The sequence below is a fragment of the Oncorhynchus keta genome, chromosome 34, assembly GCF_023373465.1.
Source record: "Oncorhynchus keta strain PuntledgeMale-10-30-2019 chromosome 34, Oket_V2, whole genome shotgun sequence".
NCBI lineage: Eukaryota > Metazoa > Chordata > Actinopteri > Salmoniformes > Salmonidae > Oncorhynchus > Oncorhynchus keta.
In genome coordinates this window covers 10,665,816-10,691,468 of record NC_068454.1, presented here as the reverse complement: position 1 = coordinate 10,691,468, position 25,653 = coordinate 10,665,816, and the positions used below count along the sequence as shown (strand labels likewise).

The 25,653-nt window shown below is 45.9% G+C and overlaps 1 protein-coding gene across 2 annotated transcripts; it reads left to right on the top strand.

Annotated features, from left to right (window-relative positions):
* The first annotated feature begins 10,716 nt into the window (after positions 1-10,716).
* Positions 10,717-23,362, top strand: LOC118381932 (regulator of cell cycle RGCC-like). 2 transcript variants are annotated; one of them, XM_052493070.1, is made up of 5 exons: positions 10,717-10,942; positions 11,310-11,495; positions 19,390-19,485; positions 19,816-19,878; positions 23,147-23,362. In XM_052493070.1, exons 1-5 carry the CDS (start codon positions 10,909-10,911, stop codon positions 23,152-23,154), a joined length of 387 nt encoding a protein of 128 aa, XP_052349030.1. In that variant the 5' UTR covers positions 10,717-10,908; the 3' UTR covers positions 23,155-23,362. The 2 variants fall into 2 exon arrangements, with proteins under 2 accessions (XP_052349030.1, XP_052349031.1); XM_052493071.1 differs by having other exon boundaries at positions 10,727-10,936.
* The last annotated feature ends 2,291 nt before the right edge of the window (positions 23,363-25,653 follow it).

The following is a 25,653-nucleotide window of genomic DNA, read 5'->3' as shown; positions in this document are numbered from 1 at the left end:
CGCTGTCTTTCACACCAGAATACCAGGAACCCCAATCACACGCTGTCTTTCACACCAGAATACCAGGAACACCAATCACACCCTGTCTTTCACACCAGAATACCAGGAACACCAATCACACGCTGTCTTTCACACCAGAATACCAGGAACACCAATCACACCCAATGTATTTCACACCAGAATACCAGGAACACCAATCACACCCTGTCTTTCACACCAGAATACCAGGAACACCAATCACACGCTGTCTTTCACCAGAATACCAGGAACCTGTCTTTCACACCAGAATACCAGGAACACCAATCACACCCTGTCTTTCACACCAGAATACCAGGAACACCAATCACACCCTGTCTTTCACGCCAGAATACCAGGAACACCAATCACACCCTGTCTTTCACACCAGAATACCAGGAACACCAATCACACGCTGTCTTTCACACCAGAATACCAGGAACACCAATCACACCCTGTCTTTCACACCAGAATACCAGGAACACCAATCACACCCTGTCTTTCACACCAGAATACCAGGAACACCAATCACACCCTGTCTTTCACACCAGAATACCAGGAACACCAATCACACCCTGTCTTTCACACCAGAATACCAGGAACACCAATCACACCCTGTCTTTCACACCAGAATACCAGGAACACCAATCACACCCTGTCTTTCACACCAGAATACCAGGAACACCAATCACACGCTGTCTTTCACACCAGAATACCAGGAACACCAATCACACCCTGTCTTTCACACCAGAATACCAGGAACACCAATCACACCCTGTCTTTCACGCCAGAATACCAGGAACACCAATCACACCCTGTCTTTCACACCAGAATACCAGGAACACCAATCACACGCTGTCTTTCACACCAGAATACCAGGAACACCAATCACACGCTATCTTTCACACCAGAATACCAGGAACACCAATCCCACCCTGTCTTTCACACCAGAATACCAGGAACACCAATCACACGCTGTCTTTCACACCAGAATACCAGGAACACCAATCACACCCTGTCTTTCACACCAGAATACCAGGAACACCAATCACACACACCAGAATACCAGAACACCAATCACACCCTGTCTTTCACACCAGAATACCAGGAACACCAATCACACCCTGTCTTTCACACCAGAATACCAGGAACACCAATCACACCCTGTCTTTCACACCAGAATACCAGGAACACCAATCACACGCTGTCTTTCACACCAGAATACCAGGAACACCAATCACACCCTGTCTTTCACACCAGAATACCAGGAACACCAATCACACGCTGTCTTTCACACCAGAATACCAGGAACACCAATCACACCTGAATTTCACCAGAATACCAATCACAATCACCTGTCTTTCACACCAGAATACCAGGAACACCAATCACACCCTGTCTTTCACACCAGAATACCAGGAACACCAATCACACCCTGTCTTTCACACCAGAATACCAGGAACACCAATCACACGCTGTCTTTCACACCAGAATACCAGGAACACCAATCACATGCTATCTTTCAGACCAGAATACCAGGAACACCAATCACACCCTGTCTTTCACACCAGAATACCAGGAACACCAATCACACGCTGTCTTTCACACCAGAATACCAGGAACACCAATCACACCCTGTCTTTCACACCAGAATACCAGGAACACCAATCACACCCTGTCTTTCACACCAGAATACCAGGAACACCAATCACACCCTGTCTTTCACACCAGAATACCAGGAACACCAATCACACCCTGTCTTTCACACCAGAATACCAGGAACACCAATCACACGCTGTCTTTCACACCAGAATACCAGGAACACCAATCACACGCTGTCTTTCACACCAGAATACCAGAAACACCAATCACACCCTGTCTTTCACAACAGAATACCAGGAACACCAATCACACCCTGTCTTTCACACCAGAATACCAGGAACACCAATAACACCCTGTCTTTCACACCAGAATACCAGGAACCCCAATCACACGCTGTCTTTCACACCAGAATACCAGGAACACCAATCACACCCTGTCTTTCACACCAGAATACCAGGAACACCAATGACATGCTGTCTTTCACACCAGAATACCAGGAACACCAATCACACGCTATCTTTCACACCAGAATACCAGGAACACCAATCACACCCTGTCTTTCACACCAGAATACCAGGAACACCAATCACACGCTGTCTTTCACACCAGAATAACAGGAACACCAATCACACCCTGTCTTTCACACCAGAATACCAGGAACACCAATCACACCCTGTCTTTCACACCAGAACACCAGGAACACCAATCACACGCTGTCTTTCACACCAGAATACCAGGAACCCCAATCACACGCTGAATTTCACACTAGAATACCAGGAACACCAATCACACCCTGTCTTTCACACCAGAATACCAGGAACACCAATCACACGTTGTCTTTCACACCAGAATACCATGAACACCAATCACACCCTGTCTTTCACACCAGAATACCAGGAACACCAATCACACCCTGTCTTTCACGCCAGAATACCAGGAACACCAATCACACCCTGTCTTTCACACCAGAATACCAGGAACACCAATCACACGCTGTCTTTCACACCAGAATACCAGGAACACCAATCACACCCTGTCTTTCACACCAGAATACCAGGAACACCAATCACACGCTATCTTTCACACCAGAATACCAGGAACACCAATCACACCCTGTCTTTCACACCAGAATACCAGGAACACCAATCACACGCTGTCTTTCACACCAGAATACCAGGAACACCAATCACACCCTGTCTTTCACACCAGAATACCAGGAACACCAATCACACCCTGTCTTTCACGCCAGAATACCAGGAACACCAATCACACCCTGTCTTTCACACCAGAATACCAGGAACACCAATCACACGCTGTCTTTCACACCAGAATACCAGGAACACCAATCACACCCTGTCTTTCACACCAGAATACCAGGAACACCAATCACACGCTGTCTTTCACACCAGAATACCAGGAACACCAATCACACCCTGTCTTTCACACCAGAATACCAGGAACACCAATCACACCCTGTCTTTCACACCAGAATACCAGGAACACCAATCACACCCTGTCTTTCACACCAGAATACCAGGAACACCAATCACACCCTGTCTTTCACACCAGAATACCAGGAACACCAATCACACGCTGTCTTTCACACCAGAATACCAGGAACACCAATCACACCCTGTCTTTCAACCAGAATACCAGGAACACCAATCATATGCTGTCTTTCACACCAGAATACCAGGAACACCAATCACACGCTATCTTTCACACCAGAATTCCAGGAACACCAATCACACGCTGTCTTTCACACCAGAATACCAGGAACACCAATCACACCCTGTCTTTCACACCAGAATACCAGAAACACCAATCACACCCTGTCTTTCACACCAGAACACCAGGAACACCAATCACACCCTGTCTTTCACACCAGAATACCAGGAACCCCAATCACACGCTGTATTTCACACTAGAATACCAGGAACACCAATCACACCCTGTCTTTCACACCAGAATACCAGGAACACCAATCACACGCTGTCTTTCACACAGAATACCATGAACACCAATCACACCCTGTCTTTCACACCAGAATACCAGGAACACCAATCACACCCTGTCTTTCACGCCAGAATACCAGGAACACCAATCACACCCTGTCTTTCACACCAGAATACCAGGAACACCAATCACATGCTATCTTTCACACCAGAATACCACAAACACCAATCACACCCTGTCTTTCACACCAGAATACCAGGAACACCAATCACACGCTGTCTTTCACACCAGAATACCAGGAACACCAATCACACCCTGTCTTTCACACCAGAATACCAGGAACACCAATCACACCCTGTCTTTCACACCAGAATACCAGGAACACCAATCACACCCTGTCTTTCACACCAGAATACCAGGAACACCAATCACACCCTGTCTTTCACACCAGAATACCAGGAACCCCAATCACACGCTGTATTTCACACTAGAATACCAGGAACACCAATCACACCTGTCTTTCACACAGAATACCAGGAACACCAATCACACGCTGTCTTTCACACCAGAATACCATGAACACCAATCACACCCTGTCTTTCACACCAGAATACCAGGAACACCAATCACACCCTGTCTTTCACGCCAGAATACCAGGAACACCAATCACACCCTGTCTTTCACACCAGAATACCAGGAACACCAATCACACGCTGTCTTTCACACCAGAATACCAGGAACACCAATCACACCCTGTCTTTCACGCCAGAATACCAGGAACACCAATCACACCCTGTCTTTCACACCAGAATACCAGGAACACCAATCACACGCTGTCTTTCACACCAGAATACCAGGAACACCAATCACACCCTGTCTTTCACAACATAATACCAGGAACACCAATCACACCCTGTCTTTCACACCAGAATACCAGGAACACCAATCACACGCTGTCTTTCACACCAGAATACCAGGAACACCAATCACACCCTGTCTTTCACACCAGAATACCAGGAACACCAATCACACCCTGTCTTTCACACCAGAATACCAGGAACACCAATCACACGCTGTCTTTCACACCAGAATACCAGGAACACCAATCACACCCTGTCTTTCACACCAGAATACCAGGAACACCAATCACACCCTGTCTTTCACGCCAGAATACCAGGAACACCAATCACTCCCTATCTTTCACACCAGAATACCAGGAACACCAATCACACGCTGTCTTTCACACCAGAATACCAGGAACACCAATCACACGCTGTCTTTCACACCAGAATACCAGGAACACCAATCACACGCTGTCTTTCACACCAGAATACCAGGAACACCAATCACACGCTGTCTTTCACACCAGAATACCAGGAACACCTATCACACCCTGTCTTTCACAACATAATACCAGGAACACCAATCACACCCTGTCTTTCACACCAGAATACCAGGAACACCAATCACATGCTGTCTTTCACACTAGAATACCAGGAACACCAATCACACGCTGTCTTTCACACCAGAATACCAGGAACACCAATCACACCCTGTCTTTCACACCAGAATACCAGGAACACCAATCACATGCTGTCTTTCACACCAGAATACTAGGAACACCAATCACACGTTGTCTTTCACACCAGAATACCAGGAACACCAATCACACCTTGTCTTTCACACCAGAATACCAGGAACACCAATCACACGCTGTCTTTCACACCAGAATACCAGGAACCCCAATCACACCCTGTCTTTCACACCAGGATACCAGGAACACCAATCACACCCTGTCTTTCACACCAGAATACCAGGAACACCAATCACACCCTGTCTTTCACACCAGAATACCAGGAACACCAATCACACCCTGTCTTTCACGCCAGAATACCAGGAACACCAATCACACCCTGTCTTTCACACCAGAATACCAGGAACACCAATCACATGCTATCTTTCACACCAGAATACCACAAACACCAATCACACCCTGTCTTTCACACCAGAATACCAGGAACACCAATCACATGCTGTCTTTCACACAGAATACCAGGAACACCAATCACACCCTGTCTTTCACACCAGAATACCAGGAACACCAATCACATGCTGTCTTTCACACCAGAATACCAGGAACACCAATCACACCCTGTCTTTCACACCAGAATACCAGGAACACCAATCACACCCTGTCTTTCACACAGAATACCAGGAACACCAATCACACCCTGTCTTTCACACCAGAATACCAGGAACCCCAATCACACGCTGTATTTCACACTAGAATACCAGGAACACCAATCACACCCTGTCTTTCACACCAGAATACCAGGAACACCAATCACACGCTGTCTTTCACACCAGAATACCATGAACACCAATCACACCCTGTCTTTCACACCAGAATACCAGGAACACCAATCACACCCTGTCTTTCACGCCAGAATACCAGGAACACCAATCACACCCTGTCTTTCACACCAGAATACCAGGAACACCAATCACACGCTGTCTTTCACACCAGAATACCAGGAACACCAATCACACCCTGTCTTTCACACCAGAATACCAGGAACACCAATCACACGCTGTCTTTCACACCAGAATACCAGGAACACCAATCACACCCTGTCTTTCACACCAGAATACCAGGAACACCAATCACACCCTGTCTTTCACGCCAGAATACCAGGAACACCAATCACACCCTGTCTTTCACACCAGAATACCAGGAACACCAATCACACGCTGTCTTTCACACCAGAATACCAGGAACACCAATCACACCCTGTCTTTCATACCAGAATACCAGGAACACCAATCACACGCTATCTTTCACACCAGAATACCAGGAACACCAATCACACCCTGTCTTTCACACCAGAATACCAGGAACACCAATCACACCCTGTCTTTCACACCAGAATACCAGGAACACCAATCACACCCTGTCTTTCACACCAGAATACCAGGAACACCAATCACACCCTGTCTTTCACACCAGAATACCAGGAACACCAATCACATGCTATCTTTCACACCAGAATACCACAAACACCAATCACACCCTGTCTTTCACACCAGAATACCAGGAACACCAATCACACGCTGTCTTTCACACCAGAATACCAGGAACACCAATCACACCCTGTCTTTCACACCAGAATACCAGGAACACCAATCACATGCTGTCTTTCACACCAGAATACCAGGAACACCAATCACACCCTGTCTTTCACACCAGAATACCAGGAACACCAATCACACCCTGTCTTTCACACCAGAATACCAGGAACACCAATCACACCCTGTCTTTCACACCAGAATACCAGGAACCCCAATCACACGCTGTATTTCACACTAGAATACCAGGAACACCAATCACACCCTGTCTTTCACACCAGAATACCAGGAACACCAATCACACGCTGTCTTTCACACCAGAATACCATGAACACCAATCACACCCTGTCTTTCACACAGAATACCAGGAACACCAATCACACCCTGTCTTTCACGCCAGAATACCAGGAACACCAATCACACCCTGTCTTTCACACCAGAATACCAGGAACACCAATCACACGCTATCTTTCACACCAGAATACCAGGAACACCAATCACACCCTGTCTTTCACACCAGAATACCAGGAACACCAATCACACGCTGTCTTTCACACAGAATACCAGGAACACCAATCACACCCTGTCTTTCACACCAGAATACCAGGAACACCAATCACACCTTGTCTTTCACGCCAGAATACCAGGAACACCAATCACACCCTGTCTTTCACACCAGAATACCAGGAACACCAATCACACGCTGTCTTTCACACCAGAATACCAGGAACACCAATCACACCCTGTCTTTCATACCAGAATACCAGGAACACCAATCACACGCTATCTTTCACACCAGAATACCAGGAACACCAATCACACCCTGTCTTTCACACCAGAATACCAGGAACACCAATCACACGCTGTCTTTCACACCAGAATACCAGGAACACCAATCACACCCTGTCTTTCACACCAGAATACCAGGAACACCAATCACACCCTGTCTTTCACAACAGAATACCAGGAACACCAATCACACCCTGTCTTTCACACCAGAATACCAGGAACACCAATCACACCCTGTCTTTCACACCAGAATACCAGGAACACCAATCACACGCTGTCTTTCACACCAGAATACCAGGAACACCAATCACACCCTGTCTTTCACACCAGAATACCAGGAACACCAATCACACCCTGTCTTTCACAACAGAATACCAGGAACACCAATCACACCCTGTCTTTCACACCAGAATACCAGGAACACCAATCACACCCTGTCTTTCACACCAGAATACCAGGAACACCAATCACACGCTGTCTTTCACACCAGAATACCAGGAACACCAATCACACCCTGTCTTTCTAACCAGAATACCAGGAACACCAATCATATGCTGTCTTTCACACCAGAATACCAGGAACACCAATCACACGCTATCTTTCACACCAGAATTCCAGGAACACCAATCACACGCTGTCTTTCACACCAGAATACCAGGAACACCAATCACACCCTGTCTTTCACACCAGAATACCAGGAACACCAATCACACCCTGTCTTTCACACCAGAACACCAGGAACACCAATCACACCCTGTCTTTCACACCAGAATACCAGGAACCCCAATCACACGCTGTATTTCACACTAGAATACCAGGAACACCAATCACACCCTGTCTTTCACACCAGAATACCAGGAACACCAATCACACGCTGTCTTTCACACCAGAATACCATGAACACCAATCACACCCTGTCTTTCACACCAGAATACCAGGAACACCAATCACACCCTGTCTTTCACGCCAGAATACCAGGAACACCAATCACACCCTGTCTTTCACACCAGAATACCAGGAACACCAATCACATGCTATCTTTCACACCAGAATACCACAAACACCAATCACACCCTGTCTTTCACACCAGAATACCAGGAACACCAATCACACGCTGTCTTTCACACCAGAATACCAGGAACACCAATCACACCCTGTCTTTCACAACAGAATACCAGGAACACCAATCACATCCTGTCTTTCACACCAGAATACCAGGAACACCAATCACACCCTGTCTTTCACACCAGAATACCAGGAACACCAATCACACCCTGTCTTTCACACCAGAATACCAGGAACACCAATCACACCCTGTCTTTCACACCAGAATACCAGGAACCCCAATCACACGCTGTATTTCACACTAGAATACCAGGAACACCAATCACACCCTGTCTTTCACACCAGAATACCAGGAACACCAATCACACGCTGTCTTTCACACCAGAATACCATGAACACCAATCACACCCTGTCTTTCACACCAGAATACCAGGAACACCAATCACACCCTGTCTTTCACGCCAGAATACCAGGAACACCAATCACACCCTATCTTTCACACCAGAATACCAGGAACACCAATCACACGCTGTCTTTCACACCAGAATACCAGGAACACCAATCACACGCTGTCTTTCACACCAGAATACCAGGAACACCAATCACACGCTGTCTTTCACACCAGAATACCAGGAACACCAATCACACGCTGTCTTTCACACCAGAATACCAGGAACACCTATCACACCCTGTCTTTCACAACATAATACCAGGAACACCAATCACACCCTGTCTTTCACACCAGAATACCAGGAACACCAATCACATGCTGTCTTTCACACTAGAATACCAGGAACACCAATCACACGCTGTCTTTCACACCAGAATACCAGGAACACCAATCACACCCTGTCTTTCACACTAGAATACCAGGAACACCAATCACATGCTGTCTTTCACACCAGAATACTAGGAACACCAATCACACGTTGTCTTTCACACCAGAATACCAGGAACACCAATCACACCTTGTCTTTCACACCAGAATACCAGGAACACCAATCACACGCTGTCTTTCACACCAGAATACCAGGAACCCCAATCACACCCTGTCTTTCACACCAGGATACCAGGAACACCAATCACACCCTGTCTTTCACACCAGAATACCAGGAACACCAATCACACCCTGTCTTTCACACCAGAATACCAGGAACACCAATCACACGCTGTCTTTCACACCAGAATACCAGGAACACCAATCACACCCTGTCTTTCACAACAGAATACCAGGAACACCAATCACACGCTGTCTTTCACACCAGAATACCAGGAACACCAATCACACGCTGTCTTTCACACCAGAATACCAGGAACACCAATCACACGCTGTCTTTCACACCAGAATACCAGGAACACCAATCACACGCTGTCTTTCACACCAGAATACCAGGAACACCAATCACACGCTGTCTTTCACACCAGAATACCAGGAACACCAATCACACCCTGTCTTTCACGCCAGAATACCAGGAACACCAATCACACCCTCGTTAGGAATCAGTCAGAATCTTGATGGATTGTGTTTCATGAGAGTGGCATACAAAAGCGAGCTGCAGGGGATGCAACTCTACTTCCTGCCAGAAGGTGTCACTCCACACTCAAATGAGGCTACTACCAGCAGGCTTACTTCATTAGTATGCTGGATTTATGAATGTAATTTTGTTTCCACTTAATTCTGGCATAGACCACAATGGCACATTTGGGGCAGTTGAAATATGCCGTTGAAAATAAAAGATGTAATGACAAGCATCACAATTGACTTTATTTTTTAAAGACTATTGCCAAATCTTAATATTAAGATTGATATTGTAGACAATTCCAATAATCAATTGGTAAATACATTGTTTGTTAGCTTAATTTTCACTTTAAAATGTGTTTAAAAAGTTTGTCCAATTCTGTTCAAAACCTGCCCAGTGATAAAAGATGGAAAGCTCAGGGTCAGGGATATAAATAAAAAGTCACGGAAAGTATTATATGAATACCAGACAAGCATTACATTTCTTACTGCTCAGTGACACACACATTGTTCACAAACATAGTTTACGGGGGATGATGCCAGCGAACGTAACATCACCATAATCTCCATAGGAATAGAAAATGGTCACGGTTATCAGTGATGCACAGTGTGTGAACTCTCTGTCTCTCTCCCGCCTCGTCCGAGACGCCGCCTCTTCCGTAGGTAGAGAAGAGTTTAAAACCAATCTTGAGACGCGGGACACTTCATAAAAGGGACAGTGCGTCGTTTTCACGGACTAGTAGTGGACAGGAGCTGACGGAGAGCAAGAACGTCTTTATTGGGAATACCCGCGGAGTTTATGTTGAGTAGTTTTTGAGATTCACAAGACAATAAAAATGAAATCTCCAGAGTTGAAGTCTCAAGGTAAATGTGAGTTGAAGAATGCTGACCATCTCATTTGTTCTTGGGATTTCCACTGGACAAAATATAATGCATTGCACACTTACCAGGCATGGGGTTAGTTTAGCGTTTGCAGAAAAGGAGCCTTAAAAGCTATGTCAGATAGTGTGGTTGTTATTCAACATCTGTTAGAATTTGACAATGTGTTTACTACAATGTAACATGCGTGTTGCACGCGTTTATTAATGACACAAAAACATAGACCATCAATAGGTTAGCACGGGTTAGCACGGGATAGGATACATTAATATAGAGCAATTTATTTCACACCAGAATACCTAACTCTTTACATAATTCAATAAAATATCATTTTAATGGGAATGGTTGTTTTCATCAGTTATTTCAGCTACATTCCTTGAGGAGGAGGATGATCTGTCTGACGTGCTGTGTGAGTTTGACGCGGTGATCGAGGATTTTACGTCCCCGGTGGAGAAAAGACACTTCCGCTACGACGAGCACCTGAAGACAGCGAAGAGACTCAGCAGCGCCAGCGTCAGTGACAGCGGCATCAGCGACTCGGAAAGTAAGTGAACCACACCCACCCACACGCACACGCACACACACACACACACATACACACACACATATATTGTAGCAATTATTATGGAGTGTATCTGGAACAAAGGTTGAACCAACGATCTTGATTCACACTAATGTGCCATAAAGGTCCAGACCTTTTTGGTGGTGAAATTACATTCAGCAGTACACTCGTAGAAAAAAATGATTCTTCAGCAGTCCCCATAGGGATGTGAAAAGGTTGTACATGGTAACCACATTTGTATTTTTTATATAACTAGGCAAGTGAGTTAAGAACAAATTATTCTTGACAATGACAGCCTTGCAGGGAACTATGGGTTAACTGCCTTGCTCAGGAGCAGAATGACAGATTTTTTACCTTGTCAGCTCAGGGGGTTTGAACTTGCAACCTTCCAGTTACTAGTCCAACACTCTAACCACTAGGCTACCCTGCCAGGTGCTGGATTTGATCCACCTGGAACTAAAAGGGTTCTTCAAAGGGTTCTCTTATTGGGGACAGCCGAGGGAACCCTTGTAGGTTCTCTAGAGAATACCCCTTTTTCTATGAGAGTAGCATATATAAAACACTGAAGCAGTGAGAGGTCCTTACAGTTTGCACTGAGACACACAACTCTTGCTACTTCGTATAGTTGCCAGGCAGAGCTGATAGGTGATATCTTGTCATGTGTCCAACGAGTGCTATTCCCGGTCTGCTGAAGACCCACATCAGCCGTACACACACACACACACACACACACACACACACACACACACACACACACACACACACACACACACACACACACACACACACACACGCACACGCACACGCACACGCACACACACACACACACACGCACACACTACTAATTCTAACCCTCTAAACCTAACTCTTTACATTCTCTAACTCTCTAACTTTAACTCTGGACACTACCCTTCCTAACCCTCTAACTCTAACCCTGGACACTACCCTTCCTAACCCTCTAACTCTAACTCCCTAACCCTGGACACTACCCTTCCTAACCCTCTAACCCTAACCCTGGACACTACCCTTCTTAACCCTCTAACTTCTAACCCTGGACACTACCCTTCCTAACCCTCTAACTCTAACCCTGGACACTACCCTTCCTAACCCTCTAACTCTAACCCTGGACACTACCCTTCCTAACCCTCTAACTCTAACCCTGGACACTACCCTTCCTAACCCTCTAACTCTAACCCTGGGACACTACCCTTCCTAACCCTCTAACTCTAACCCTGGACACTACCCTTCCTAACCCTCTAACTCTAACCCTGGGACACTACCCTTCCTAACCCTCTAACTCTAACCCTGGACACTACCCTTCCTAACCCTCTAACTCTAACCCTGGACACTAACCCTCTAACTCTAACCCTGGACCCTTCCTCCTAACCCTCTAACTCTAATCCCCTGGACACTACCCTTCCTAACCCTCTAACTCTAACCCTGGACACTACCCTTCCTTTTTAACCCTTTATTTTTTATTTAACCTTTATTTAACCAGGTAGGCTAGTTGAGAACACCTTTATTTAACCAGGTAGGCTAGTTGAGAACACCTTTATTTAACCAGGTAGGCTAGTTGAGAACACCTTTATTTAACCAGGTAGGCTAGTTGAGAACACCTTTATTTAACCAGGTAGGCTAGTTGAGAACACCTTTTTTAACCAGGTAGGCTAGTTGAGAACACCTTTATTTAACCAGGTAGGCTAGTTGAGAACACCTTTATTTAACCAGGTAGGCTAGTTGAGAACACCTTTATTTAACCAGGTAGGCTAGTTGAGAACACCTTTATTTAACCAGGTAGGCTAGTTGAGAACACCTTTATTTAACCAGGTAGGCTAGTTGAGAACACCTTTATTTAACCAGGTAGGCTAGTTGAGAACATAACCCTCTAACTTTATTTAACCAGGTAGGCTAGTTGAGAACACCTTTATTTAACCAGGTAGGCTAGTTGAAAAACACCTTTATTTAACCAGGTAGGCTAGTTGAAAACACCTTTATTTAACCAGGTAGGCTAGTTGAAAACACCTTTATTTAACCAGGTAGGCTAGTTGAGAACACCTTTATTTAACCAGGTAGGCTAGTTGAAAACACCTTTATTTAACCAGGTAGGCTAGTTGAAAACACCTTTATTTAACCAGGTAGGCTAGTTGAGAACACCTTTATTTAACCAGGTAGGCTAGTTGAAAACACCTTTATTTAACCAGGTAGGCTAGTTGAAAACACCTTTATTTAACCAGGTAGGCTAGTTGAGAACACCTTTATTTAACCAGGTAGGCTAGTTGAGAACACCTTTATTTAACCAGGTAGGCTAGTTGAAAACACCTTTATTTAACCAGGTAGGCTAGTTGAAAACACCTTTATTTAACCAGGTAGGCTAGTTGAGAACAAGTTCTCATTTGCAACTGCCCTGGCCAAGATAAAGCATAGCAGTGTGAACAGACAACACAGAGTTACACTCTGTAACCCTGTAACCCTCCCTTCCTAACCCTAACCCTGGACACTACCCTTCATAACCCTGGACACAACCCTTCCTAACTCTCTAACTTTAACCCTGGACACTACCCTTCCTAACCCTCTAACTCTAACCCTGGACACTACCCTTCCTAACCCTCTAACTCTAACCCTGGACACTACCCTTCCTAACCCTCTAACTCTAACCCTGGACACTACCCTTCCTAACCCTCTAACTCTAACCCTGGACACTACCCTTCCTAACCCTCTAACTCTAACCCTGGACACTACCCTTCCTAACCCTCTAACTCTAACTCTAACCCTGGACACTACCCTTCCTAACCCTCTAACTCTAACCCTGGACACTACCCTTCCTAACCCTCTAACTCTAACCCTGGACACTACCCTTCCTAACCCTCTAACTCTAACCCTGGACACTACCCTTCCTAACCCTCTAACTCTAACCCTGGACACTACCCTTCCTAACCCTCTAACTCTAACCCTGGACACTACCCTTCCTAACCCTCTAACTCTAACCCTGGACACTACCCTTCCTAACCCTCTAACTCTAACCCTGGACACTACCCTTCCTAACCCTCTAACTCTAACCCTGGACACTACCCTTCCTAACCCTCTAACTCTAACCCTGGACACTACCCTTCCTAACCCTCTAACTCTAACCCTGGACACTACCCTTCCTAACCCTCTAACTCTAATCCTGGACACTACCCTTCCTAACCCTCTAACTCTAACCCTGGACACTACCCTTCCTTTTTTATTTATTTTTTTATTTAACCTTTATTTAACCAGGTAGGCTAGTTGAGAACACCTTTATTTAACCAGGTAGGCTAGTTGAGAACACCTTTATTTAACCAGGTAGGCTAGTTGAGAACACCTTTATTTAACCAGGTAGGCTAGTTGAGAACACCTTTATTTAACCAGGTAGGCTAGTTGAGAACACCTTTATTTAACCAGGTAGGCTAGTTGAGAACACCTTTATTTAACCAGGTAGGCTAGTTGAGAACACCTTTATTTAACCAGGTAGGCTAGTTGAGAACACCTTTATTTAACCAGGTAGGCTAGTTGAGAACACCTTTATTTAACCAGGTAGGCTAGTTGAGAACACCTTTATTTAACCAGGTAGGCTAGTTGAGAACACCTTTATTTAACCAGGTAGGCTAGTTGAGAACACCTTTATTTAACCAGGTAGGCTAGTTGAGAACACCTTTATTTAACCAGGTAGGCTAGTTGAAAACACCTTTATTTAACCAGGTAGGCTAGTTGAAAACACCTTTATTTAACCAGGTAGGCTAGTTGAAAACACCTTTATTTAACCAGGTAGGCTAGTTGAGAACACCTTTATTTAACCAGGTAGGCTAGTTGAAAACACCTTTATTTAACCAGGTAGGCTAGTTGAAAACACCTTTATTTAACCAGGTAGGCTAGTTGAGAACACCTTTATTTAACCAGGTAGGCTAGTTGAAAACACCTTTATTTAACCAGGTAGGCTAGTTGAAAACACCTTTATTTAACCAGGTAGGCTAGTTGAGAACACCTTTATTTAACCAGGTAGGCTAGTTGAGAACACCTTTATTTAACCAGGTAGGCTAGTTGAAAACACCTTTATTTAACCAGGTAGGCTAGTTGAAAACACCTTTATTTAACCAGGTAGGCTAGTTGAGAACAAGTTCTCATTTGCAACTGCGACCTGGCCAAGATAAAGCATAGCAGTGTGAACAGACAACACAGAGTTACACTCTGTAACCCTGTAAACCTCCCTTCCTAACCCTAACCCTGGACACTACCCTTCATAACCCTGGACACAACCCTTCCTAACTCTCTAACTCTAACCCTGGACACTACCCTTCCTAACCCTCTAACCCTAACCCTGGACACTACCCTTCCTAACCCTAACCCTGGACACAACCCTTCCTAACCCTCTAACTCTAACCCTGGACACTACCCTTCCGAACCCTAACCCTGGACACTACCCTTCCTAACCCTAACCCTGGACACTACCCTTCCTAACCCTAACCCTGGACACTACCCTTCCAAACCCTCTAACCCTAAACCTGGACACTACCCTTCCTAACCCTAACCCTGGACACTACCCTTCCCTAACCCTAACCCTGGACACGACCCTTCCTAACCCTAACCCTGGACACGACCCTTCCTAACCCTAACCCTGGACACAACCCTTCCTAACTCATTCTGCAGACATTGAGTTTCTAGAACACACTACATGAAGTTCTCTTTCCACATCATCCCTTGGCAACTCTAACACTCACATGTGGTTGGGAAATGAAACCGGTGTCCAGTGGGGGAACGGGAGCATATTTCTGTCTGTGTGTAACTGTGTGAGGCTATCACATTTGGGTTAGGGCCAGAGACGTCGCCAGCTGTGGAAGTACGTCTTTAAGACAGTGTACAGTGTGTACACACACACACACACACACACACACACACACACACACACACACACACACACACACACACACACACACACACACACACACACACACACACACACACACACACACGGTATGGTAATGCACAGCTTGACGTCTGAGAGATGGCAAAACTGCTTATGACAATACAATCTAAGAAGGTATAGGCTTCCACAGAGACATGGCTGGGTTGGAATATGGGGGCTTGTGTGCCAAATATGCAGCCGCAGCTCAATCTAACCCCAAGATCTCTGGACTCTGATCAAGGTGTGTGTGTGTGTGTGTGTGTGTGTGTGTGTGTGTGTGTGTGTGTGTGTGTGTGTGTGTGTGTGTGTGTGTGTGTGTGTGTGTGTGTGTGTGTGTGTGTGTGTGCGTGCGTGCGTGCGTGCGTGCGTGCGTGCGTGTGTGCGTGTGTGTGTGGCGCTGCGTGGTGGAGGTCAGGGTAGGTAATACTACATTAGAAATATTCTTTCAGGATCCAGTGGAACTCTTGTGTGAGGAGAGAAATTGAGAGAGAGAGAGAAAGAGAGAGAGAGAGAGAGAGAGAGAGAGAGAGAGAGAGAGAGAGAGAGAGAGAGAGAGAGAGAGAGAGAGAGAGAGAGAGAGAGAGAGAGAGGAGAGGAGGAATAGAGAGAGAGAAAGAGAGAGAGAGAGAGAGAGGGAGAGGAATAGTAGAGAGAGAGAGAGAGAGAGAGCTAGAGAGAGAAAGAGAGAGGAAGAGTAGAGAGAGAGAGAGAGAGAGAGGGAGAGGAAGAGTAAAGAGAGAGAGCTAGAGAGTGAAAGAGAGAGAGAGAGGAAGAGTAGAGAGAGAGAGAGAGAGAGGAAGAGTAGAGAGAGAGAAAGAGAGCGAGAGAAAGAGAGAGAGAGAGAGAGGAAGAGTAGAGAGAGGGAGAAAGAGAGAGAGAGAGGAAGAGTAGAGAGAGAGTGAGAAATAGCACAAAAGAGAGAGAACGAGAGAGGAGTAGAGTGAGAGTTAGAGAGACAGAGAGAGAGAGAGAGGGAGAGACAGAGAGTTAGAGCAAGAGGAGGTTAAGCTATGCATCCTCTAGTAGTTAGCCATACCATACTCCTAGTTAGATCTGTCAAGAGGGTATTACAAGGACTACATCACATACCATTAGACCAGCAGACCTCGATCTGAAAGGAGTTGAAAGGAGTTCTTCTACCTTTTGGATTGGAGACAGACCACACAGGGAACTAAATACATTTCTGTTGAACATGACCATAGTAAAACAACAGCCCCTCCATCTACAGGACTCACCCTGACTTCAGAACATACAGACTTCATAGTCAAACTAAACTGAGCTGTTTAGAATAGGAATGAATTCCACTATACAGCCCCTTTCTGTATTTTACTCAGACGAAACAACAATGATCTCTCCTTCTCCCACCAACATTCCTTTCCTGGATATAAACAAACTGTGAAACAGATCTGTCATCTTCTGTGGCTGGCTGAAATATCTACTGTTGGAATTAAAGTGTTTATTATGTCACTTCCGAAGTCACACAGTCAATGATTTGACCACACGTCCTCTGAACCAATGTTCCCACTGTGGGGGAATGCAGGAGAGAGTGGTAGTGTGTGTGTGTGTGTGTGTGTGTGTGTGTGTGTGTGTGTGTGTGTGTGTGTGTGTGTGTGTGTGTGTGTGTGTGTGTGTGTGTGTGTGTGTGTGTGTGTGTGTGTGTGTGTGTGTGTCAGTCAGACGCAGAGCAGTTGCCATAACAGGCAGTGATGCAAATGGTCAGGATGCTCTCGATGGTGCAGCTGTAGAACGTTTTGAGAATCTGGGGACCAATGCCAATGCCAATGCTTTTCAGTCTCCTGAAGGGGAAAAGGCGTTGTCATGCCCTCTTCACGACTGTCTTGGTGTGTTTGGACCATGTTAGTTTTTTGGTGATTTGGACACCAAGGAACTTGAAACTCTCAACCTGCTCCACTACAGTCCCGTCGGCCCTCCTTTTCCTGTAGTTCACGATCATCTCCTTTGTCTTGATCACGTTGAGGGATACGGTGTGCTACTGTGTGTGTGTGTGTGTGTGTGTGTGTGTGTGTGTGTGTGTGTGTGTGTGTGTGTGTGTGTGTGTGTGTGTGTGTGTGTGTGTGTGTGTGTGTGTGTGTGTGTGTGTGTGTGTGTGTGTGTGTGTGTGTGTGTGTGTGTGTGCGTGTGTGTGTGTGTGTGTGTGTGTGGATTCATACGTATGTGTGCACACAAACATCTGGATGTGGCAACAGACCCTATGGCTTCTTGGGGGCTACAGAAAAATGAACAATCTCTTAATGTCTCTCTCTCTCTCTCTCTCTCTCTCTCTCTCTCTCTCTCTCTCTCTCTCTCTCTCTCTCTCTCTCTCTCCCCGTCCCTCTCTATCTCTCTCTCCCGTCCCTCTCTATCTCTCTCTCCCGTCCCTCTCCTTCTCTATCTCTCTCTCTCCCGTCCCTCTCTATCTCTCTCTCTCTCTCCCGTCCCTCTCTATTTCTCTCTCCCGTCCCTCTCTATCTCTATCTCCCATCCCTCTCTCACTCTCTCTCTCCCGTCCCTTTCTATCTCTCTCCCGTCCCTCTCTATCGCTCTCTCCCATCCCTCTCTATCTCTCTCTCCCGTCCCTCTCTATCTCTCTCTCCCGTCCCTCTCTATCTCTATCTCCCGTCCCTCTCTATCTCTCTCTCCCGTCCCTCTCTATCTCTCTCTCTCCCGTCCCTCTCCCTCTCTATCTCTCTCTCCCTCTCTATCTCTCTCTCTCCCATCCTCTCCTCCTCTATCTCTCTCTTTCCCATCCCTCTCCCTCTCTATCTCTCTCTCCCTCTCTATCTCTCTCTTTCCCATCCCTCTCCCTCTATCTCTCTCTCCCTCTCCTCTCCTCCTCTATCTCTCTCTTTCCCATCCCTCTCCCTCTCTATCTCTCTCCCGTCCCTCTCCCTCTCTACCTCTCTCCCGCCCCTCTCCCTCTCCCTCTCCCTCTCCCTCTCCCTCTCCCTCTCTCAGGTGCTGAGTCACTCAACAGGAACAGCTTCAGTTTCAGTGATGAGAGATTGAACTCTCCCTCCCCCACCACTCCCCCATCTCTGATGTCACCCAAAGGTGAGCCTCGACCCCCCCCCCCACACACACACACACACAACCATCAACATTCACCTTTGCACAAACACGTCATTCTGACTAGAACTAGAATCTCAGTTTGACAGCCAAAGTGCAGCTCTGTATTACTCCTGTTTAGACTGAATTATAGTTCAAGTGAGTCATTCTTCTTCTTTAGTAAGGTAGTAGTATTTGTATTTGTAGTAGACAGCGCCATGTGTTGTTCAATTCACACAATGCATGATGGGTGTTCATTTTATGTTATGTAATTGCAGGTGGACTATCAAGTGCTATTTAATTCTTTGACTATCTCTCTATGTTGACTGTTTACAGCTAAACTGGGAGACACTAAAGAACTGGAGGACTTCATTGCTGACCTTGACAAGACATTAGCCAGTAAGTGCTAATACCTTGAACCATTCACAGTACTTACTCGGGGGGTGGGTATGCTAACTATGTTAGCGATGCTAACCACCACTCATATACTGTAGCTACATGATCGTCATGACTCTCTGGTTATCCTAAACAATACGCTCAATAAGCAGTGTCAGCTCTGTTTTGTATTTCTCCAGTACTCCAGAGTGTTGGAACTCTCCTCAGCGGTGGTTATATTGTATTTCTCCAGTACTCCAGAGTGTTGGAACTCTCCTCAGGGGTGGTTACATTGTATTTCTCCAGTACTCCAGAGTGTTGGAACTCTCCTCAGGGGTGGTTACATTGTATTTCTCCAGTACTCCAGAGTGTTGGAACTCTCCTCAGGGGTGGTTACATTGTATTTCTCCAGTACTCCAGAGTGTTGGAACTCTCCTCAGGGAGGTTACATTGTATTTCTCCAGTACTCCAGAGTGTTGGAACTCTCCTCAGGGGTGGTTACATTGTATTTCTCCAGTACTCCAGAGTGTTGGAACTCTCCTCAGGGGTGGTTACATTGTATTTCTCCAGTACTCCAGAGTGTTGGAACTCTCCTCAGGGGTGGTTACATTGTATTTCTCCAGTACTCCAGAGTGTTGGAACTCTCCTCAGGGGTGGTTACATTGTATTTCTCCAGTACTCCAGAGTGTTGGAACTCTCCTCAGCGGTGGTTATATTGTATTTCTCCAGTACACCAGAGTGTTGGAACTCTCCTCAGGGGTGGTTACATTGTATTTCTCCAGTACTCCAGAGTGTTGGAACTCTCCTCAGGGGTGGTTATATTGTATTTCTCCAGTACTCCAGAGTGTTGGAACTCTCCTCAGGGGTGGTTACATTGTATTTCTCCAGTACTCCAGAGTGTTGGAACTCTCCTCAGGGGTGGTTACATTGTATTTCTCCAGTACTCCAGAGTGTTGGAACTCTCCTCAGGGGTGGTTACATTGTATTTCTCCAGTACTCCAGAGTATTGGAACTCTCCTCAGGGGAGGTTACATTGTATTTCTCCAGTACTCCAGAGTGGTGGAACTCTCCTCAGGGGTGGTTACATTGTATTTCTCCAGTACTCCAGAGTGTTGGAACTCTCCTCAGGGGCAGTTACATTGTATTTCTCCGGTACACCAGAGTGTTGGAACTCTCCTCAGCGGTGGTTATATTGTATTTCTCCAGTACACCAGAGTGTTGGAACTCTCCTCAGGGGTGGTTATATTGTATTTCTCCAGTACTCCAGAGTGTTGGAACTCTCCTCAGGGGCAGTTACATTGTATTTCTCCAGTACTCCAGAGTGGTGGAACTCTCCTCAGGGGTGGTTACATTGTATTTCTCCAGTACTCCAGAGTGTTGGAACTCTCCTCAGCGGTGGTTATATTGTATTTCTCCAGTACTCCAGAGTGTTGGAACTCTCCTCAGGGGTGGTTACATTGTATTTCTCCAGTACTCCAGAGTGTTGGAACTCTCCTCAGGGGTGGTTATATTGTATTTCTCCAGTACTCCAGAGTGTTGGAACTCTCCTCAGGGGTGGTTACATTGTATTTCTCCAGTACTCCAGAGTGTTGGAACTCTCCTCAGGGGTGGTTATATTGTATTTCTCCAGTACTCCAGAGTGTTGGAACTCTCCTCAGGGATGGTTACATTGTATTTCTCCAGTACTCCAGAGTGGTGGAACTCTCCTCAGCGGTGGTTATATTGTATTTCTCCAGTACTCCAGAGTGGTGGAACTCTCCTCAGGGGTGGTTACATTGTATTTCTCCAGTACTCCAGAGTGTTGGAACTCTCCTCAGGGGTGGTTACATTGTATTTCTCCAGTACTCCAGAGTGGTGGAACTCTCCTCAGGGGTGGTTACATTGTATTTCTCCAGTACTCCAGAGTGGTGGAACTCTCCTCAGGGGTGGTTACATTGTATTTCTCCAGTACTCCAGAGTGTTGGAACTCTCCTCAGGGGTGGTTACATTGTATTTCTCCAGTACTCCAGAGTGTTGGAACTCTCCTCAGCGGTGGTTACATTGTATTTCTCCAGTACTCCAGAGTGTTGGAACTCTCCTCAGGGGCAGTTACATTTTATTTCTCCAGTACTCCAGAGTGTTGGAACTCGCCTCAGGGGCAGTTACATTTTATTTCTTCAGTACTCCAGAGTGTTGGAACTCTCCTCAGGGGCAGTTACATTTTATTTCTCCAGTACTCCAGTGTGTCAGGTCTGACTGACGGTCAGTCAGTTAGACACGTTAGGCAATGGGACGGTTAGTCAGTCAGTCAGACACGTTAGGCAATGGGACGGTCAGTCAGTCAGTTAGACACGTTAGGCAATGGGACAGTCAGTCAGTCAGACACGTTAGGCAATGGGACGGTCAGTCAGTCAGTTAGACACGTTAGGCAATGGGACGGTCAGTCAGTTAGACACGTTAGGCAATGGGACGGTCAGTCAGTCAGTCAGACACGTTAGGCAATGGGACGGTCAGTCAGTCAGTCAGTCAGTCAGTCAGTCAGTCAGACACGTTAGGCAATGGGACGGTCAGTCAGTCAGTTAGACACGTTAGGCTATGGGACGGTCAGTCAGTCAGTTAGACACGTTAGGCTATGGGACGGTCAGTCAGTCAGTCAGACACGTTAGGCAATGGGACGGTCAGTCAGTCAGTCAGTCAGACACGTTAGGCAATGGGACGGTCAGTCGGTCAGTTAGACATGTTAGGCAATGGGACGGTCAGTCACATGAAGTGAAGGGAGAGTCAGCTACAGTATTTGCTTCTCAGGTTAAGCAGAGCCTGGCATTTTTATTAGGGTCTACAGTTTACCTCCGCCCCCTTGGTCTATCCGTCTGACCTGAGGTACGTAGAGGAGTCTACAGTCCATTACTGTCTGACCTGAGGTACGTAGAGGAGTCTACAGTCCATTACTGTCTGACCTGAGGTACGTAGAGGAGTCTACAGTCCATTACCGTCTGACCTGAGGTACGTAGAGGAGTCTACAGTCCATTACTGTCTGACCTGAGGTACGTAGAGGAGTCTACAGTCCATTACCGTCTGACCTGAGGTACGTAGAGGAGTCTACAGTCCATTACTGTCTGACCTGAGGTACGTTGAGGAGTCTACAGTCCATTACTGTCTGACCTGAGGTACGTTGAGGAGTCTACAGTCCATTACTGTCTGACCTGAGGTACGTAGAGGAGTCTACAGTCCATTACTGTCTAACCTGAGGTACGTAGAGGAGTCTACAGTCCATTACTAATCAAACATCGTCTGTCTGTCTGTCTCCCCTTAGGCATGTGACATAGAGCCCAATAAAAGAGACCCTTTTTGGAGAGTTGCCATCGAGAGGAGAGGACTCCCTGTCCAGACACCAAGGCTCCCCCCCAACAAACACACACACACACACACACACACACACACACACACACACACACACACACACACACACACACACACACACACACACACACACACACACACACACACACACACACACACACACACACAACTCCAGGAGTGACAGGGAACAGTCAAAGTGGCTGTCAGAAGTACTGAACAACTTCATCTCAAGGCTGCGTCCCAATAGTATAAGACAGCGTCATCTCCTCATCTCATTTCCTCTTCCTCATCTCCTTTCCTTCATGAGCTGATCTGATTGTACTGGACAGGTTAAATAGGTTTGTTTACACAGTTAGAATGGGCAAATGTGAAATAACACCTCATGTCCTATTGCACTATATAACATTGGGTATTATTTCTGACACAGCCCTAGTTTATAAACTTTTGCAAGTCATGGAGGAGACTAGGGGAGGATATTAGGAAGGAGGTTAAGGAAATTAAGCTTTGTAAAAGTATTGGGACACTGTCAGACAGACAAACACCATCTCACATACTATGCGTCCTTTATACAAAACTTGAGCTGGAAGAGTATTTTATAATAGAAGTATATTTGTAATTTTATAGAGCTGGTCATTGTACATTTATCAATAATACTTGTTTGTGATATATATTTTTGTATCTATATGTAAATAATAATTGTTTCAGATTCTATTGCATTGGCATTAAAAAGCTTATATGATGTGTTTTAGGTTGGTCACTCATTGACTGGAGTTAAGATGTGTTGATGCTTTTAAAGAATGTGAAACAAAAAGTGGATTAACTCTGAAAACTGGAATCCAACTAAATGTATTTAATACAGCTAATGTCTATTGTCTATAAGAGATCATATTAAAGTCAAATATTATTCTTTTAAAACACGTCTCTTCTCTTTTTTTCCTGCGTACATTATTGGTCTCCCGTATAGCATCTAAACTAGCTAAGTTAATGTTAATAATTATCATTTGGATCAGTGTTGTAGTACTCCAGACTCGTCACGTTGAGTGTCTCGTTCTTGAGTGTCCCTTTTCAGTTCAGTTGTATTATACTACGGTATATAAAAATACAAACAGCAGTAACAACCTCAAACAATGACAGGGAGAATTACTCAGAATTGTATTTTTTGTTTTTATTTGTTTATTATAACAGGAAGGATATTACAATTCATTCAATCACATAGCCTGGTCTCATAGACTAGACGTAACATAGTAAATGTATCTCCGGGACACTCAAATTAGAATGATATGCTACGTTTGGTATGGTTACAGAAGACAGATTGCTACTTACGACAAAAGTATGGTGGATGTGTTATGCGAAAGTCTAGCAAAAATATTGCAGGGTCAAATCTCATGATGGACAACTTTAGCATTTGAGCAACTTTTCAGTTACTTACAGTAGCATGTTATCTAATCCTTCCCCTGCCCATAACCCCCCTGCCCATAACCTTAACCCTTTAAGCGAACCCTTCCCCTCTTCCCTAACCGTAACCCTTCAACCTAACTCCTAACCTTAGCCCTAACCCCTAACCCCTAGCCTAGCTAACGTTAGCCTTAGCCACCAACTACATTTAGCCACAACTAATTGCAAATTAGTAACATATTGTATGTTTAAAGTTTAACCAACAATATTTCACACATTAGTTATTTTCAAAAAGATAGCTAACAACAGCAAGCAAGCTGCAATACAAAAATACTGTTTACTCACCAGATGATGATTGGATAAAAAAAAATGTATCTTCAGTTTTAACCCTTTCCTTTCAAACAAAAACTGAAGAGATGAAATCAGAACATCAATGAAAATAATAACAATAATATATAATATAATAATAATGCCCTCTAGCCCCTACCCTCTCTCCCCTGCCCTCTATCCCCTGCCCTCTAGCCCCTACCCTCTATCCCTCTAGCCCCTGTCCTCTAGTCCTCTACCCCCTGCCCTCTAGCCCTCTACCCCCTGCCCTCTAGCCACTGACCTCTAGCCACTGCCCTCCAGCCCTCTACCCCCTGCCCTCTACCACCTGCCCTCTAGCCACTGCCCTCTACCCTCTACCCCCTGCCCTCTACCCCCTGCCCTCTAGCCCTCAACCCCCTGCCCTCTAGCCCTTACCCACTAGCCCTCTACCCCCTCCCCTCTACCCCCTGCCCTCTACACCCTGCCCTCTGGCCCCTACCCTTTACCCCCTACCCTCTACCCCCTGCCCTCTAGCCCCTACCCTCTAGCCCCTACCATCTAGCCCTTTACCCCCTGCCCTCTACCCCCTACCCTCTACCCCCTGCCCTCTAGCCCCTACCCTTTACCCCCTACCCTCTAACCCCTGCCCTCTAGCCTCTACCCTTTACCCCCTGCCCTCTACCCCCTGTCCTCTAGCCCCTACCCTCTATCCCCTGCCCTCTAGCCTCTACCCTTTACCCCCTGCCCTCTACCCCC

What these genes read in the sequence shown, in the direction of transcription:
- LOC118381932 (XM_052493070.1), top strand. Translation starts at nt 10,909, where the DNA reads ATGAAATCTCCAGAGTTGAAGTCTCAAGGTAAAT. An exon ending in GTTGAAGTCTCAAGGTAAAT is followed by an intron (nt 10,943 to 11,309) that starts GTGAGTTGAAGA and finishes TGTTTTCATCAG; the next exon opens with TTATTTCAGCTACATTCCTT. An exon ending in ATCTCTGATGTCACCCAAAG is followed by an intron (nt 19,486 to 19,815) that starts GTGAGCCTCGAC and finishes GACTGTTTACAG; the next exon opens with CTAAACTGGGAGACACTAAA.